Genomic DNA, 17123 nt, shown 5'->3' with positions numbered 1-17123 from the left:
TGACAATCTTCTGATGCTTGTCAGCTGAGAATGTGAAATGGCTTTCTAGGCATGAATGAGGTATGGCATTAAAGAATTGATCCCTTTGGTGAGATAGAAAACTCTTATCCCTGTTCCACCAAAGGGAAACATGAGCCACAGTAACGTGCACAGTAAAACCTAGTATTTTCTTTAAATCCTCTCTCTCCTTTCTTCTCCAGGCTTTCTTTGTTGACCACAACTCCCGCACCACCACGTTCATTGACCCCCGGCTCCCCTTGCAGAGCAGCAGGCCCACTAGTGCGTTAGTCCATCGGCAGCACTTAACAAGACAGCGCAGCCACAGTGCTGGGGAGGTAAGATGGGTCTACCCCTTCTCTGCCATCATCTTCCTCATTCACATTTTCTGCTTATGATTCCATGTTGTGGGGAGCATGATTCCTCTGTAAGCATACAGCACTCATCTTAAAGATTTGTGATCTTATCTGCTAGCTGTTGAAACATCTGGTTGCAGAGAAAAAACACCAGACAGGGGTTTCTCTTCCTTTGAATGTTCAGTAACCCCATCAACCACAGGTGGCCTGTCTTTCACTGTCAGAATGTGCATTGCTGTCTGCTCAGTATTTTGACAAACCTCTGCAAAGAGTTGTGAGAAGTGTATGAGTTTGTGTCCACCCAGATGTGCAGCTTTCTGAATAGGTATAAAAACTTCTCCCACAAAGAGACCTATCAGACTGCTTTGGTACATGTGTTTCATCTCTGCTTTCTGAACAGAAACACATGGAAAATACTGTTCTGCTGGTTATCTCACTATGGACCATTTTCACCAGCAGTGTCCACACTTCTGTTGTGACTTCTTTTTACTTAAGAGCAAGTGTATGCACAGTGACTTAGGCTTCAGTTGTACTTAACCTCCACATTCGTGGCCAAAAGTTGTCTTTTCAGGTGGGGCTGCTCCATGTCAGGAATTCAGAATGGCAAGACAAATGCTTTGATACTTTTTATAGCTCAGTCTTGTGGCAGATGAAGTTCTGACAGAGGTCTGCCACTTGCCTAACAGTGCTTTTGCTCAGCTGCAATGAGTGAGTGCCCTGCCACTGGCTGCACACTTTGTCATATCCTATGTGAACATGGGTTAGTCACCCAGTGCGCTTTCCAGCCCCCAACCCCACTATAAACTATATTTCACAAATGAGTTTAAATACCATTTTCTATCAATTTGGTGATGTGGTGCAGGCCATGATGTCTTACAGCAGGCAAGGAAGCTGGAAAGGTCTTCATACAACTCTGTAGATCTTCAATAAAGCAAAGCAAGTATTGCTGTTGTAATTGATGTATAACAGAGCAGAAAAAAGGTTTTTTCCCTAACTTTAACAAATGTGCACTGAAATTATCTTTCTCTAAGCATCATGTCAAAACTTTGCACTTAAAACAGAGAGAGCCACATCACCTGTGCTGCTGAAGTTGTCAATACTGCAAAATAAGTGTCACTTACCCTGCAGGAAGTCATGTATTTTGCATTTACACACTGCTCATTATGTGTCAAAATGTCCCACTCAGATAAGTAAAAATCCTCAAACCATGTTTCTAAATGTGATGTTAGACATATTTCCTTGATACTATTGCCATTGTAACTTGAATAGAAGTAAAACTCTGAATACTAATCTCAAACACAGCAATACATTATTCCCATTTGGGGATTAGTGACGTAATGGTGCTTATTAATATGCATATGTATGCATCTGAACACCACTTTTTCTTCTGTGCTTATGACTTAAGTATTGCACATTTGGAGCTGTTTTCTCTCTTCTAAGACCACTGCAACAAGGAATTGTATAGAAATTGCAGGAAATGAATCCTTGATGAAAAGAACACCCAAGATACTTTTCTTTGGATTTACCTTGCCATAAACGTTGGTGTGCTGAAGCCACTGACCCAGTTTTGACAAGGAGATGCTCTAAAGCAAACACAAGCCAGTGGAAGGAATGCCTTTTTAGCTGAAGCTGAACTGCAGTGTAAAGCTGGAGCTAATAATAATAGCATTCCATTTCCAGCACAGTGCCTGCAGGAAATATTTCTTCATTTTTCTGAGGGTATTATCAGGGAGCACAAATATCTCAGGAGATATATCAGAACTTTTGCCCATTTGTGATTTCAGAGCCTGGATTTAAAAACAAACTTTATATTCTTTGATCTTTCTCAGTTAGATGTTTTAGAGTTCTTTGAAGATTGGAAGTGCAGTTCAAATGCTGACCATTACATGCAGGCAGAGGAACTGAGAAGTGAATATAAAGGTCCAGGAAGATGGAAAGGGGTTGAACACAATGTTTTATATAGAAAATACTGACTCTCTGGAAATGGCTGAAGCCTCAGCACACAGAAGAGTGCAGGAGTTGCCCTGACATCACAGATGCTACCAGGAACAATTTTACATTGTGGTTCTACCCTAAAAAAAACCCATTTCTATGCTTTTATTTTTTTTATCCCGGAAGGGAAACACAAATTAGAACAGTTTCACTGACTGATTGTAGGGAACATGTTTATAGTGTTTACAGACTCGTTTACCTTGCCTGAATGTGAATTTGCTTCTTTATCTTCCTACTTCAGTTTTTCTGACTTATTTTCAGTTCACATGTAGGGAAGCTGGGAAGCTCCATTAGTGCACAGAGGTGACACATGGTAATGAAGGAGCAGAGTTTGATTCTTGGAAGCTTTACCATAGATGAAGATGTCAGTGAAGTGCAAAAGACCCTCCGAGGGGATTCCCAGATTGAATTATTTAGTCTCTCTTCAGAGCAGGACTATTACTTAGGGCAACGAAGTTGGTGAGGGGTTTGGAACACAAGCCCTATGAGGAAAGACTGAGGGAGCTGGGGTTGCTTAGCCTGGAGAAGAGGAGACTCAAGGGTGATCTTATCACTCTCTACAACTACCTGAAGGGAGGTTGTAGACAGGCAGATGATGGTCTCTTCTCCCAGGCAGCCAGCACCAGAACAAGAGGACACAGTCTCAGGCTGCGCCAGGGGAGGTTTAGGTTGGATGTTAGGAAGAAATTCTATACAGAGAGAGTGATTGCCCATTGGAATGGGCTGCCCAAGGAGGTGGTGGAGTCGCCGTCATTGGAGGTTTTCAGGAGGAGACTTGATGGGGTGCTTGGTACCATGGGTTAGTTGTTTAGGTGGGTTGGATTGGTTGATGGGTTGGATGCAATGATCTTGAAGGTCTCTTCCAACCTGGTTTATTCTAAAAATTTCTAAAAATTTCAAATTAAAAATAGCAATAAATATTCAATCAGTTCATACAATCATAGAAGTGTTCGGGTTGGAAAAGACCTCCAAGATCATTGAGTCCAACTGTTGACCTAACACCGCTATGGCCATTAAACCATGTCCCCAAGTGCCATGTCCACACATTTCTTGAATACCTCCAGGGACGGTGACTCTACCACCTCCCTGGACAGCCTGTTCCAATGCCTGACTATGCTTGCAGGAAAGAAATGTTTCCTAGTCCCCAACCTAAACCTCCCCTGGCACAATTTCAGGCCATTTCCTCTTGTTCTATCATCTGATACCGGGGAGAAGAGACCAGCCTCCACCTCACTGCAACCTCCTTTCAGGAAGTTGTAGAGAGCAGTGAGGTCTCTCCTCAGCCTTCTCTTCTCCAGACTAAACAACCCCACATCTCTCAGCTGCTCCTCACCAGACCTGTTCTCCAGACCCTTCACCAGCTTTGTTGCCCTCTGGACACTCCAGCACCTCAATGTCCTTGGAGTGAGGGGCACAAAACTGAACCCAGTATTCAAGGTGTGGCCTCACCAGCGCTGAGTACAGGGACACAATCACTTCCCTGGTCCTGCTGGTCACACTGGTTCCTCATCCAGGCCAGGATGCTGGTGGCCTTCTTGGCCTCCTGGGCATGCTGCTAGTTCATGTTCAGCTGGCTATCATCAACACTCTCAGGTCCTTTTCTGCCAGGCAACTTTCCAGCCACTCTTCCCCAAGCCTGGGATGTTCACGGGGTCGTTGTGACCCAAGTGCAGGACCCAGCACTTGGCATTGTTAAACCTCATACCATGTCATGGAACACAGCTGATTGCTGCTGCAGTGCTTACTGAGGACAGTGTGTGTACGTGCTCAGTATGAAGCCATGTGAGTTCTCACTTTCACATACTGGAGAATATCTGCTGGCACAGAGATGTTGATTGTGATTGTTTGCACTTTTTCAGGTTGGAGAGGACTCTCGTCATGCAGGACCACCAGTTCTGCCAAGACCATCTAGCACATTTAATACAGTCAGCAGAGCTCAGTATCAGGATGTGGTTCCAGTGGGTATGTCAGAGACATTCTCCATGACACTATGGTGTTGCAGTGCACTGCTGGGCTTTTGTTGGCCAGGGTGGAAGTTAGCAATTGTTATGGTTTACTTCTGTCCATCAGCACTTCTCAGCTGCTGATTTGCAGCCTGCAGGGATAATACTGAAAAGTGTCTGTGCAGAGCCAAGTAACTGTTGTAAAACTACTACCTCTCTAGTTTCACTTACTCCACGCAGTGACAGGAGGAGTTGAAGCCAGCAAGCCAAGTTGTGTCCTAATTGGACTCTGTATGCCTGGTGATTTTTTTTCTTTTACAACTTCTGAGCATCTATTTTGGCTGGATTCCAGGAAGTGTTAATCAGCTTGGAATTAGTCAGTATCTTAAATTCTGTTCTCCGTTACATACACAGAAATTTTAGTGCCTGGTGTGCCACCAAGAGGATCATTGAGCTTATTGAATCCACGAGCTGCCACGCTGTGCTGAATCAAAAGAAATTGACTCTCAGGATCTCTTTGTACTGGGGCATGTTTAGTTGAAAATCTCTACTCACTGGAATCCTTCCTTTTACTATGGGCAGGGGGCATGCATTGCAGCCTCAGCAGTCAGAGAGGATTTGATAAGGGTGTTTCAAGTGACTGGTTAATGTTTGAGAATGGATTTTGGTGCAGTGAAAACCAAGGTCCCTGTGACTTGATTGTAGCAATGACTATTGTAGTTCCACCTTAGCTAATATGAGTGAGAAAACAGAAATTGCTGACAAAATTTGATCTGTTAAAAGTAGGAGGAATGTGTCACAGTGAGATTTATTTCATAACGAGGAAGCATGTTCCCTAAGTGATAGTTGAATTAGGAGCCCTACATGAAAAGGCATTCACATAATACTGCTAAAATTAAACCTATGAAGCTGAAGTCTGGTGCCATTATTGTTAAAAGCTCAGAAGGAATGCAGTCCTCTTGTTTTAGTGTCTCCTTGTTTCAGCATGGTATTTTTGTTGACATTTTCAGCTTACAATGACAAGATTGTTGCATTTCTACGGCAACCCAATATCTTTGAAATTCTACAAGAGCGTCAGCCAGATCTTACCAGGAATCATTCACTCAGGTAACAAAATCAGTGATGCTAATGAGAATTATCCTCTTCCTGTAAAATTAGCAGTGAAACAGAATAAGTTGTAGATTTGTGGCCTATGAAACTCATTCTGTCAGAAATAGTTTTGTACTGTATTCCTGTGCAACTGCCTGAAGTCAAGTCTAGGAGAACAGAAGTGATGTGTTACTACCAAATAAAGTTGCCTACAAGAAGATTTTTGGAATAACTGGTGTGGGACCTCTGCTGGTCCACAAACCGTACCAAGACACGCCCATCTGTTGGAGTGTGTGTACATCTTGGCAGCCTCAGGCAGTATGGGATATAGTTTTGTCCTACCCTTCTCAGCGCACATTTACAGAAGAGCTGTCCTGACCTAATGACCTTGGAAGCAGTCCGACATAAGTCAGAATTGTAGTGTTTCTCCACAATATACAAAATGATTACAGGTTTCTGAGTAGTGCAGCAAGATCTGGGCAAGGAGGATGTCTGACTGTTGCGTGGTGCTTGTAACTCCCTGGAAGTGCTAAAAAGTAACATCCAGCAAGTGGCAAGATGCCTCTTAAAGTGTGTCCTGCGCAGAGATACTTTAATGCAGGTGCTTAAATGTAAAAGGTGGAGTAACTAAGAACTTGAGTTCTGGTGATTAGGCTGAGCAGCCTGGTCTTAGTAGGAGGTTTCCTACTAGACATGGCAGAGGGGTTTGCAACTACATGATCTCTAAGGTCCTTTCCAACCTAATCTGTTCTGTGATTAGGACTCATATGGGATGCACTAAGAATGTTTAGGGGAGGTTCTCCTCCCCCTCTATTCTGCCTTAGTGAGGCTGCATGGGGAGTACTGTGTCCAGTTTTGGGTTCCCTGATTCAAGAGGAACAGGAAACTACTTCAGAGAGCCCAGCAGAGGACCATGAAGAAGCTAAGGCAGTTAGTGCATCTCTCTGAGGAGGAAAAGCTGAGAGACCCTGGGCTGTTTAGTCAGGAAAAAGAGAAGTCTGAGAGGGGTTCTTCTCAATGCATGTAAATATTTAAAGGGTGGAGGTCATGAGGATGCGACTGGGCTCTTCTAAGTGGTGGCCACTGATAGGGCAAGAGGCAAGAAGTACAAGCTGGAACACAGGAGGTATCACTTGAACTAGAGGAGAAACTTTATTACTTTGAGGGTGCCAGGCTGCTCAGAAAGGCTGCGGAGCCTTATTCTGTGGAAACTTTTCAAACCCACCTGAGTATTGTGATCCTGGGCAGCCTGATCTAGGTGTACCTCCTTTGGCAGGGGTGTTGGACTAAATGATTTCCAAAGGCCCCTTCCAACACCCACCATTCTGTGGTTATTTGATTCTGTGACTACATCTATTCCTGGACACTAAATTTGATGCACAGCAGGCAGCAGTACTTTTCATTTTTCCCCTTCTCATAGTGTGACTTAATGATCTCTGCAAGTTCCTAGAATTCAACAAGCTGCCCTGTTTTGTGTTTTCCCAAAGCATCATATTGTAACAAGTTTTGTGATGAGACTTCCGTGTTAAAGTTTTGGTTTACCCTCTAAAAAAGTCCTAGCTGTCTAGTCTATAGTTACATACTAGCAGAACACACATTCTCTAGAAAATAAAGAGAAAAGGAGAAAAATACAAATCTACAGTTCTTAGTCTATCAAAACAGTTCCTGTACTGCACTTGTAGCACTACAGACAAGTTTGTCAAGTTTGTCACACCAGGCTTGATTTGAAATGTGAGCAAATTAATCTGTTGGGAAATTGCATAAAATGTCTGACTATTACTAGTTTTATTATCCTTTTTGTCTAAAAATCCATGTGTTACCATGAGTTTTGGATGCCTAGAGGTCCGTCGCAGTGACCGAACTGGGTCTGGGAGCAAGGGTGTGTGCCTGGGTGGGACAGGGATGGAGAGATGCAGTACAAGGGTTTTTCTGGAAGAGCTCTTAAATGCAGTGTGGTACAACCCCCTCTCTTTTAAGAAGGCAGGTGTGCATTTGTAAAATATGGCTTGCATTTGTGCACAGGTTCAGAAAAGTCAGTCCCTCTTTAAACAGCTCACTTTCCAAATAGCAATGTCCTCCTGCAGGGCTCAGCCTCCTGCTTGGGATTCAGAGAAACAACTAGTGTGAGCTCGAAGGATTATTTATTTTGTTACTGATTGCATGGCTATGCTGCTTGAAGCAGCCTGAGGATGGAGGAGATGAGAGCAACAGAAGAATCATTTATCAGAAGTTAGCTGTTTGTAGTGTGTTGCTGCTCACATGGCCGTGCTGTGGCAGGGGAAAAATGGTATCTGAAATGTAGAAGCATAACTCAGAAGTTGGTTTTTGTTTTGCTTACTTAGGGAGAAGATCCAGTTCATCCGGACAGAGGGGACACCTGGGCTGGTGCGTTTATCCAGCGATGCAGACCTTGTCATGTTACTCAGGTATGCACTGCTGCTCTCAGCACACCTCTGGAACATGCTGTTGAAGCTGCTGAGGAGCCTTTCAGTGAGAAGTGTGTGCTCATTTAGTGCCCTCTTCAGTACTTGGCCTTGCAGCTGGGACAGCTAGAGCTGTCAGGTCAGGTTCTTTATTTTCATCATGTTTAGTCTGTAGATGGTAGTTGGAGGTCACAGGGTTTTTTCATAAGAGTGCTGGAATGTGATATTTGTTAATAAGCCACAAGGAAAGGCAAGTGCAAGAGTGCTGTTCTTGTGATTTATGTGGCTTTGCCCAGACCACCTTTTCTTGTCCTGTTGCAGGCAGCTAGGTAGTACAGTTTAGACCTCTCTGCAAGAGTGTGCCTTGTTCTGCTTTTAAGAATACATCTGTGGTTGTCAATGTGCTTTTATTACTTAACACCATGCTGCCTCTTCACTGTGATGAAATGCAGGTTTGTTTTTTTTCTAGAATTCACCCCTTGTGTCTCCATGTTGTATTCCCATCCAGTGTAACAGTTCATCAAGAACTGCCAGGCAGTCATCCAGGCAGCCAAGAGGGCCAATGGCATCCTGGCCTGCATCAGGAACAGTGTGGCCAGCAGGAGCAGGGAGGTCATTCTGCCCCTGTATACTGCACTGGCTAGGCCGCACCTCGAGTACTGTGTCCAGTTCTGGGCTCCTCAGTTTAGGAAGGATGTTGACTTGCTGGAGCATGTCCAGAGAAGGGCAACAAAGTTGGTGAGGGGCTTGGAACACAAGCCCTATGAGGAGAGACTGAGGGAGCTGGGGTTGCTTAGCCTGGAGAGGAGGAGACTCGGGGTGACCTTATTGCTCTCTACAACTACCTGAAGGGGGGTTGTAGACAGACAGAGGTTGGTCTCTTCTCCCAGGCAACCAGCACCAGAACAAGAGGACATAGTCTCAGGCTGCGCCAGGGAAGGTTTAGGCTGGAGGTTAGGAGGAAGTTTTACACAGAGAGTGTGATTGCCCATTGGAATGTGCTGCCCGGGGAGGTGGTGGAGTCACCATCACTGGAGGTGTTCAGGAGGAGACTTGATGGGGTGCTTGGTGCCATGGTTTAGTTGGTTGGGTGGTGTTGGATGATAGGTTGGACATGATGATCTTGAAGGTCTCTTCCAACCTGGTCTGGTCTATTCTATTCTATTCTATCTATTCTGTTCAGGAGTACATTTAAAACAATCCAGTGAAATAAGATTGGCATTGGTAGTAGCATTCTGAGGTCAGGTTGCATAGTGACAATCTGGTCCCTTAATCTCTGAATTAATTACAGCTTTAAAAAAATAATTTTGAAGTTGTGCTGAAGCTTTTTTCAAACATGCATGTTGTTTCTTAAAAAACCTTTTAAGATTTTTTGTTTTGATCAATAACATGTGGCTATGACACAGGTTTTACGTAGAAAAATGTGGCTTCAGCTGTTTGCTTTTAAATAAAGATTTTATCTCTGATCTTTGACTAGATTTTGTTCCTTCTGGTGTTCTGTTAACAGTAAAGACTGCAGATAATTCTTACAGTGAGAATAGAGCCAATTCAAGATTTTGATTGTAATCTTTCTCTTGTAGGAAGGCAATAATCAGCAAAACTGATTTTGAAGAGAAAAGTAGTAGCCAGTGCCTCCTTGGAATAACTTTCTCATATTCTTCAGATTTTAATTCTCTTAATCTACATTTTTCTCAGACAAATATGTAACTGTAAAGCCTTGCTTGAGGATCTTCTTCCCATTTCACTGATAACCTAATAGTATTGAGGACATATCATTGATAAAATGTTACCTGTGCTTCCATTAGTTTCTGAAAATGTTGGGTGTTAAGCCTTCAGACTAGACTGAGCGACTGTGAGCTTACTGTGAGTACATATCAGTGGGCCAAGTTAAAATAGTGGTGCACTGAGATGATGAAATCTCTTTTCTCACCATTGTGCAGTCTTGGTGGGTTTTTATTTTTATCAGTAGCTTCTGGCAGGGTGTCATGACCCTTCTCTGTGAAATCCTGAAAAGCCAGCACTCTAATCACAATGACTCAAAATCCTCCTGGGGCTCAGGACACTTGGGTTCTCTATGTAGCTCGACTGGTGCGGTGGGTTGAAGTTTCCCCCCAGCATTAACTTTGCCAGACCAACTCAGTTAGAAGCACACCCAATAGTGATTTATTTATATTTTTCTACTTTTCTGCTCGAAATCTGCAACTAAATTGTAAAGGCATAGCCTAAAACCACCACAACTGGTTGAATGACCCATTTGCACACCTCTGTTCCTTCAGTTTGGGGGAATGGTATCATCCTGTAAACCATTCTGAGTTGTAGTAAACATCAGAGTGCAATCACTATTTTGAATATTTTTATTGCTTGAGAACACTACATTTTTCACATGCTTCAGTTAGCTGCAGATAACTAAAAGCAAGCCAGCCAATGCTTATGTGTTTAGGGACCAAAGGAGGTACAATACATCATTTCTTTAATTACCCTAAGAACAGCATTATATATTGTGCTTCAGATGTTTCCTCTAAATACCTTGTTTGGCATACAGCAAAATTCATCATTTTAATTCTTAATTTACTTTAGGATTGAAACAATGCTTTAGATTTTCAGCATCAAGATGCAACCTGCAGGAAAACAACCCATGGGCATGAATGTAAATAAACTGGCAGAAGAAAAACCTTCTCCAAAAAGATCCTTGTGCAAAAAGCTTTTCTAGTCCTTTGTTTGGTAAAACAGCTTAGTAACTGACACCCCTTTTATGTGGACATTGCTTTGAGCTTGATAGTGAAAGGTTGGCTTGTGATTCTTTCAGCAGCTCCACTTTTAAAAAGAGTTTTGACATCTCAACATTTTACTGTTACCTGTGTTGTGTTTAACATCCAATATGGACTTCGATATCTTATATTACATATTTTGCCACTTTCTGGATTCACTTCTGTCAGTTTTGGGAGAAGACTGAAACTGTGATTTATATCCAGACTCTATGTACACAGATGCAGTGATCAGGCTGCAGAATGTCTATTGTTCTTCTCTTCAAGTTGTGTAGCAATAACAGATAGGTGAGGCAAGAAGTAACTCAGACTGAATGGGGTCCCTGTTCCAGCAACAGTGTTAGCTTTAAAGATGAAATAAAGAAATAACTTATGCTGGCAAGCTTAATGCACTCAACAACTTTAGATGTGATTCTTAATCCTGGTGACTTAGAAAGGTTGTCTCTCTTCCTAGTCTTTGTGCAGCATTGCCGAGCTTTTCCCAGGAAGGTGTGACTAAGCTTATTGACAGTGATATAATGAGAACTCAAGTGATGAGAAAAAAAGGGCAAATTTTAAAGACTAAATACCCTGAAAAGAAATACCACATTATGTGTAGTGATGTCCTACCAAAGCAGTAATTACTACTTTTCCTGCTCTGCCAAGATCTGCTTGAGGGAATGACAGTAAAGGATTTTGTGGCACAATTCAATGTGCCTAGTGGAAATAGGCAAGTGACTGCCAGAGAATGCAGGTTGGTAACTAGAGAGTCATTCCTGGAAAGTGAAAAATGCCATTCCTTCAAATAAACTTGTTATTTCTTATCTGTTCCTTTTTACCAGCTTGTTTGAGGAGGAGATCATGTCCTATGTTCCACCACATGCCTTACTTCATCCCAGTTATTGCCAGTCCCCAAGAGGCTCACCAGTGTCTTCGCCCCAGAACTCTCCAGGTGAGTTTCTGCAGGGGCTGTACAAATTCAATTATCTTCCTTCTTGGTAAGGACTGCTTCCAGTCCAGTTGCAATCCTGCTGCCTTCGTATAGTCAGGGAATAAAAACAGCAGAAAAGTTGTTTGAGTATGGTTTTGTTTGTTGAAGACTGTGGCTGCCTAAAGCTGAGAATCTACTGTTTGGAAACTCTGACTTCTTCCCCTTCATGGTTCCCCGATTTTTCAGATGGGCAAATTTACATGAGCTGAAGTACTCTCTGAGAGTGAGTGGTCAGTGAACTTCTCATTGCAGTACTTTCATGACAATGGTATCTGTCAGATACTGCAGTAGAGCCAGTCCCATCATTTACCTTACATTATGTTGCATGTAATGACTTCCACCTTTCTGAAGATCCAAGTTCTATTGCTCCAGCAACAACAAAAATTTAGTCTTTTTTTGAGCCAAGTCAACAAATGTGGTTGCATTTGATTGTCAGACCTGAACCTTTGCCTCAAGCTCACAAGACGTTTTGCCAGTAGAAAAGATTAGGGTGGTACAACTTCAGAGGTTGTGATTTTGTTCTGACTTGTAAAACACACAAACTTGTCTTTCACTGATGTGAAATAACTGACTGCTCGTGCCAGGATTTTGATGCCTCAAGAATTAACAATGTGAGATCTAGTAAGCCAGCCGTGGGTCAGAGCTAAATGATTTCAAATAGGACAGGCTCCGTTTGACCTCTGCAGGCTGAGTACAGCAGTTTGAAGTTCATAGATGTCACTGTTCTTAATTTTCTGAAGAAGATAATAGGTCAGTAAAATAAAACCACTGCAGTAAATAGGAAGTGACTTAAGGGAATGTTTTACAAATTTGAGAGCAAAAGTCTACATAAGTTGAGAGCATTTGGGATGTAACCAGCTCTAGGTAGTTCCAGGTGGCAGGAAAATTTTATTAGTAAAATGCTGTCATTCCTCACAAGGGTGGTGAGGCACTGGAACAGGATGCCCAGAGGAGTTGTGGAGGCTCCAAGCCTGCAGTGTTGAAAGCCAGGTTGTACGGGGCCTTGAGCAACCTGGTCTAGTAGGCGATGTCCCTGTTCATGGCAGAGGATTTGGAACTAGCTGATCATTAGGGTCCCTTCAAACCTAAACTATTCTGTGATTTTCATGAGAGTTTTTTTTCTAGTTCACAATCATAAACATCTTAATGTCCTAGAAACCAGATTAAAATCATTAATAAACACATCCTGAGTGGTGGCTTTTCCTGCTGCTGGACGTAGGACCTCTGTAGGATCTATTTGAAGAAACTATCAAAATGGTCTTAAAGAATTCTGCAAAGCAGCAATATATAATGTTCACATGTATTGATATTTTTGTCATATACATGGTTTAGATATAATTTCTTCCCTCTGGAAAAAAAAGAAGGAATAATGAAATCTACATGTGTGCACCTGATTTCCATCCCCAAACCTAGCAGTCTGCTCTGAGTAACATGCTTTGGCTTTCAGGAATACAATTTCACCAAAGTGTGCTGGGCAGGGCTCCACTGCACCAAAAGCATTTCAGGATGATTTCCATCTTTAACATGAGATGTTCTCATTGATCCTCAAAGTAGCAGCACACAGCAAAGGACCAACAGTGATGGTTTTAGTCTCATTCTCCATAAAATTGTGAGCTCTATTCTGTTTCACAGAAAAACAGAGAGAGAATCTCCCCATCACCCTGCAAATGTGCATGTTTGCCTTGGTGTACAAATGACTTTTTTGATGAGAAACTGTAAATAGCCCATCGTTTGTATGGAGGCTCTGTGTTTGTTTTATCAGCCAAACTGGCTGCTGCTGCAGAGGTTGTTAAGGATCCATTGTTCAGACCCATCACAATTGGTTGTACTTTCTTTTTTGGGAAGGATGAATAGTCATGAAGCTGCTCTTTATATCTGCTTTAGAATATAGCCTCTTTGAAAATCAAATATGATTAGCACATCACTGGTGTTTTTAGCTCTTCCATTAACATCTTTTGTTCCCAAGGCGGAAGTAATCACTATAATTGCCCAAGAATTTCTTGGCATATGCATCTGATTTGTAACCTGGACTTGTCATGTGCTGACAGAATAATACACTGCTGATTCGTGAACCATGAATTAATGTGTTGCCAGGTTGATGTTCTGTGGTATCTCAGCAAAGACTTCTTCTAGGGGTTAGGATGAAAGTTAACTTGCTGTGTTTTTGGTAACTACATTCTGGTACCTACTTTGACCCAAGCTGAAGTAAACAAAATAAGGGCAGAAGGTTCTGGAAGTTTCAGGTTTCTGGAAGTTTTCTCAGGATCACAGGAGGTTGGAAGAGACCTCCAGAGATCATCAAGTGCAACCCCCCTGCTGGCGCCAGAGCAGGACCACATAACCATATAATCTAGTGCAGGGCACACAGGAACACATCCAGATGGGGTTTGAAAGTCTCCAGAGAAGGAGACTCCACAACCTCTCTGGGGAAGCCTGTTCCAGTGCTCTGTGACCCTTACAGTGGAGTTCATCCTCACATTGAGATGGAACCTCCTGTGCAGTAGTTAATATCCATTGCCCCTTGTCCTATCACATGATTCAGGTGAGTGCATCACTAGAAGCCCTTGGTGCCCTCAGTAAAAGAGAATAACCACTACAGATTAATCAATGGTCATGATTTCTTTAGCCAGAAGTGTTCTACATGCTCCAGTTGGAGCTTTGAGGATTCCCTGATGCTTCCTGTTCCTCCCACACATCACTCCAAGCCTAGAACAAGTGGCAAGTGTCTTTCTGGTCAGACAGGTCTTTTAAAGACCTGCAAATGGCATTCAATGTTCAAACTGCTCTGGCTTGTTGGCTCTCTCTGCTCTGTGCAGAGCTCAGCTCTGTGGAGCCTTCCAGCAGCCACTTCCGCAGGCTGTGCTTGCTGCCTTTCCTGTCAGATACGTGTGCTGTGTGGCTGAGGGGGCTGCCCTCCTCCCTCTGCTTCTGCCCACAGGGCTGAGCGGATGCACGTTCTTTCTGAACCTGACACTCTCATGCCTTCACCCAGAATAACAAACATTCTGTATGGGCTTGGTTTAATGCAAGGAGCCAAAAACCCCTCAGATGAGGAACTGACACTTAAAAGACAGCAGTCTTCCTGTAAGTGCTTCTGAACTGTCCACTTGTATTTCCAGTGCATTATGGGCCTATTAGATGTCCACAGCTGCTGATGAGTGGTTGACAACCTGTGTGCTGAGAGCAGGAGGTATTTTAAATGTCCTCTGAGGGTTTTGTTGGGCATGTCTACACAGCCATGCAGGGGAGGGATGTAATGTTACAAAAGCTGGGGGTGAGAAGATTAATATAGAAGTTTAGGGACTAACTGCCTGTTTGGCATGCTGTTCTGCAGCCAAATCAACTGAAGTCATTTGTCCAGGGAGACAGTGGAAGTTCTAAAGGTGGTGACATCCAGAGCAGATCAGACTAAACACCTAATTTATGCACACACACAGAGAACTTGTGTACACAGGTGTGGGGCTGTGCCAGTTTTTTGGCATACAGGTGTCATCTCTCCCTGCTTTTAAGACACTGACCCTCAAAATCAGTTTTTTCAAAACCAGATCACTTAGATTCTGTATACAATATAGATGACCATCATGGGTGTTCCTGCAATCACATGTGAATAGTTCTAGAGACTACAATTTAGAAGTCTATCCATTCTTCCAATATTTTTCTTCCTCCTCTTTGCCCAAGGAAAAAACTTCTACTAGGGAATTTGCAAAAGTTTTTCTTCAGCTGGATGTATTCAGCAGGGGCACAACAGAGTCTGTTTAGGCTTCATTTCTTGTTTTCCATGATAATACTAAAACCAGAACAGAGCAGAACATTTATTGCAGGAACTGTTTTAAAGGTTAGACATGAAGAGTACTTGACAAAGAGAAGTTAGATCTTTCTAGTTGATTGTTCTGGTTTTTAAATCCAGCTTTTGTGTTGGCCTGGATTTTGTCTTTGAAGATTTGCTTTAGAAACATGATACTATTAGAAATGAGCAACCCTGAAGTCTTGGACGCAGAGCAGATTTGAAGACAGGCAGCTTTTACTTTTTATGAAGGTGCCGAACCAAACACATGCCATGCCTTTTGTGATTGAGGAGTCTCTTGACAGGACGTTGATCAGGTCACGTCATGACAGCTCTTTCTTCACTTTTTGCTTCTTGCAGGTACTCAGCGTGCCAATGCCCGAGCTCCAGCTCCTTACAAAAGAGATTTTGAAGCCAAGCTGAGGAACTTTTACAGGAAGTTGGAGACTAAAGGATATGGACAAGGCCCAGGGAAGCTGAAGTATGTTGAAGAATCCCATGAAATGGGGTTTGTTGCTCAGGCATCCTGCCTTGCTTTGCACATCCACAAGCTTCTTCCTATTAGAAGGAATGCAGATACTACATTTTCCTTGTGCTTCTGGAAATAAAAAACCTGTCATAACAGACTTAGTGCCAACATGTGATTCATAGCAAAGGATACAGCAAGTTCTGAACACTTCTTTATGTCTCTTCCAGCTATGTTTTCATACAAATAATATTATCAATACAGTGCCAAAAGGTACTTTGGGAAGGGGCATGCAAGACAGGAGGCATCTGAATTCTCCTGTTGTAGCAGTTGCTATGATATAAACAGACTTCATTCGTGTCTTTTTCCCCTGAAAAAAAAACAGATAGGATTTTCTTTTGTGCTCATTGCCTGTGTTTATCTCACAGTCCTCTTTTACCAAAGAGGATTCATAAAATGAAATGTTACTGAATTCCAAGGATTGACTTTTAGGTCTTTATGACTCAATTTCCCAGTTTTTCTGGTAGAAGGTACATTGTTTTCATATGTCCACATTCATAGGTTCCAAAAGCTTCAGATGGCTTTTGGACAGACAGCTGCCATTCCTTCGGGACAATTTGTCCCCTCATGCTTACTCTGATTCTGAAATGACTGTTCAGTGACTTCCCCATGGTTTGGTGGTGTTCCTTGTTAAGAGATCGATTTTTACATAAGAGGTTGGATTATTGCCTACAGTAGGCTGATTTAGAGGCCCAGCCTTGCAAAAGGATTTTAAACTTAATGAAAATGCCCATTTCAGGACTTTTTCTGTTGAAGCCTTTAATTTAAGGAATAATTATGGTTGAAAAAATGACCCTGCTCTTCTTGGTACAATAATACATTTTACTGAAATCTAAAGCAAATCCTTAAGGGAGCCAGACTAGCAGATAGAAGCTGCGTGATTTGGATCAAATCATCAGAAATGTTTCTCTCTATGAAGTTACTCTGTTACCTTGCAGTATAAATGGATGCTCCCAGCGGTAGCTCATGTTCACAAATTGCTGATTCAAAATTATTTTGCTCTTCAGATTAATCATCAGGAGAGATCACTTGCTAGAAGATGCCTTTAACCAGATCATGGGCTATTCAAGAAAAGACCTGCAGAGAAATAAACTGTATGTCACATTTGTTGGGGAAGAAGGGTGAGTAGAATGGGGAAGTCGACATCCTCTCAAAACTGTGTCTTGCAGCCACAGTTTCACCAAACCTCATGTGGTCTAGAGTGCAGAGAGGAAGGATTACAGCCAGGAAATGCCTCAGACATAAGCCTAGAACACACAGCTGTTCAAGGTGTGAGAT

The 17123-nt window shown here is 42.6% G+C and overlaps 1 protein-coding gene across 2 annotated transcripts in view; it reads left to right on the top strand.

Moving 5' to 3' along the window:
* HECW2 (HECT, C2 and WW domain containing E3 ubiquitin protein ligase 2) overlaps window positions 1-17123 on the top strand; it is a 159998-nt gene that overhangs the window by 124212 nt on the left and 18663 nt on the right. For both annotated transcript variants that reach the window (XM_068137985.1, XM_068137986.1), the window contains 7 exons: window positions 201-335; window positions 4205-4307; window positions 5299-5395; window positions 7720-7803; window positions 11387-11496; window positions 15680-15800; window positions 16853-16966. In XM_068137985.1, the coding sequence (XP_067994086.1) occupies window positions 201-335; window positions 4205-4307; window positions 5299-5395; window positions 7720-7803; window positions 11387-11496; window positions 15680-15800; window positions 16853-16966 (764 nt within the window). The remainder of the gene's footprint in view (window positions 1-200; window positions 336-4204; window positions 4308-5298; window positions 5396-7719; window positions 7804-11386; window positions 11497-15679; window positions 15801-16852; window positions 16967-17123) is intronic.

Source organism: Melanerpes formicivorus, unplaced genomic scaffold, assembly GCF_026170545.1.
Source record: "Melanerpes formicivorus ecotype bairdi unplaced genomic scaffold, bMelFor1.0.p_v2 SCAF_5, whole genome shotgun sequence".
Classification (NCBI taxonomy): Eukaryota; Metazoa; Chordata; class Aves; order Piciformes; family Picidae; genus Melanerpes; species Melanerpes formicivorus.
Note: the sequence above shows the minus strand (reverse complement) of the source record. Positions and strands in the feature narration are given on the sequence as shown.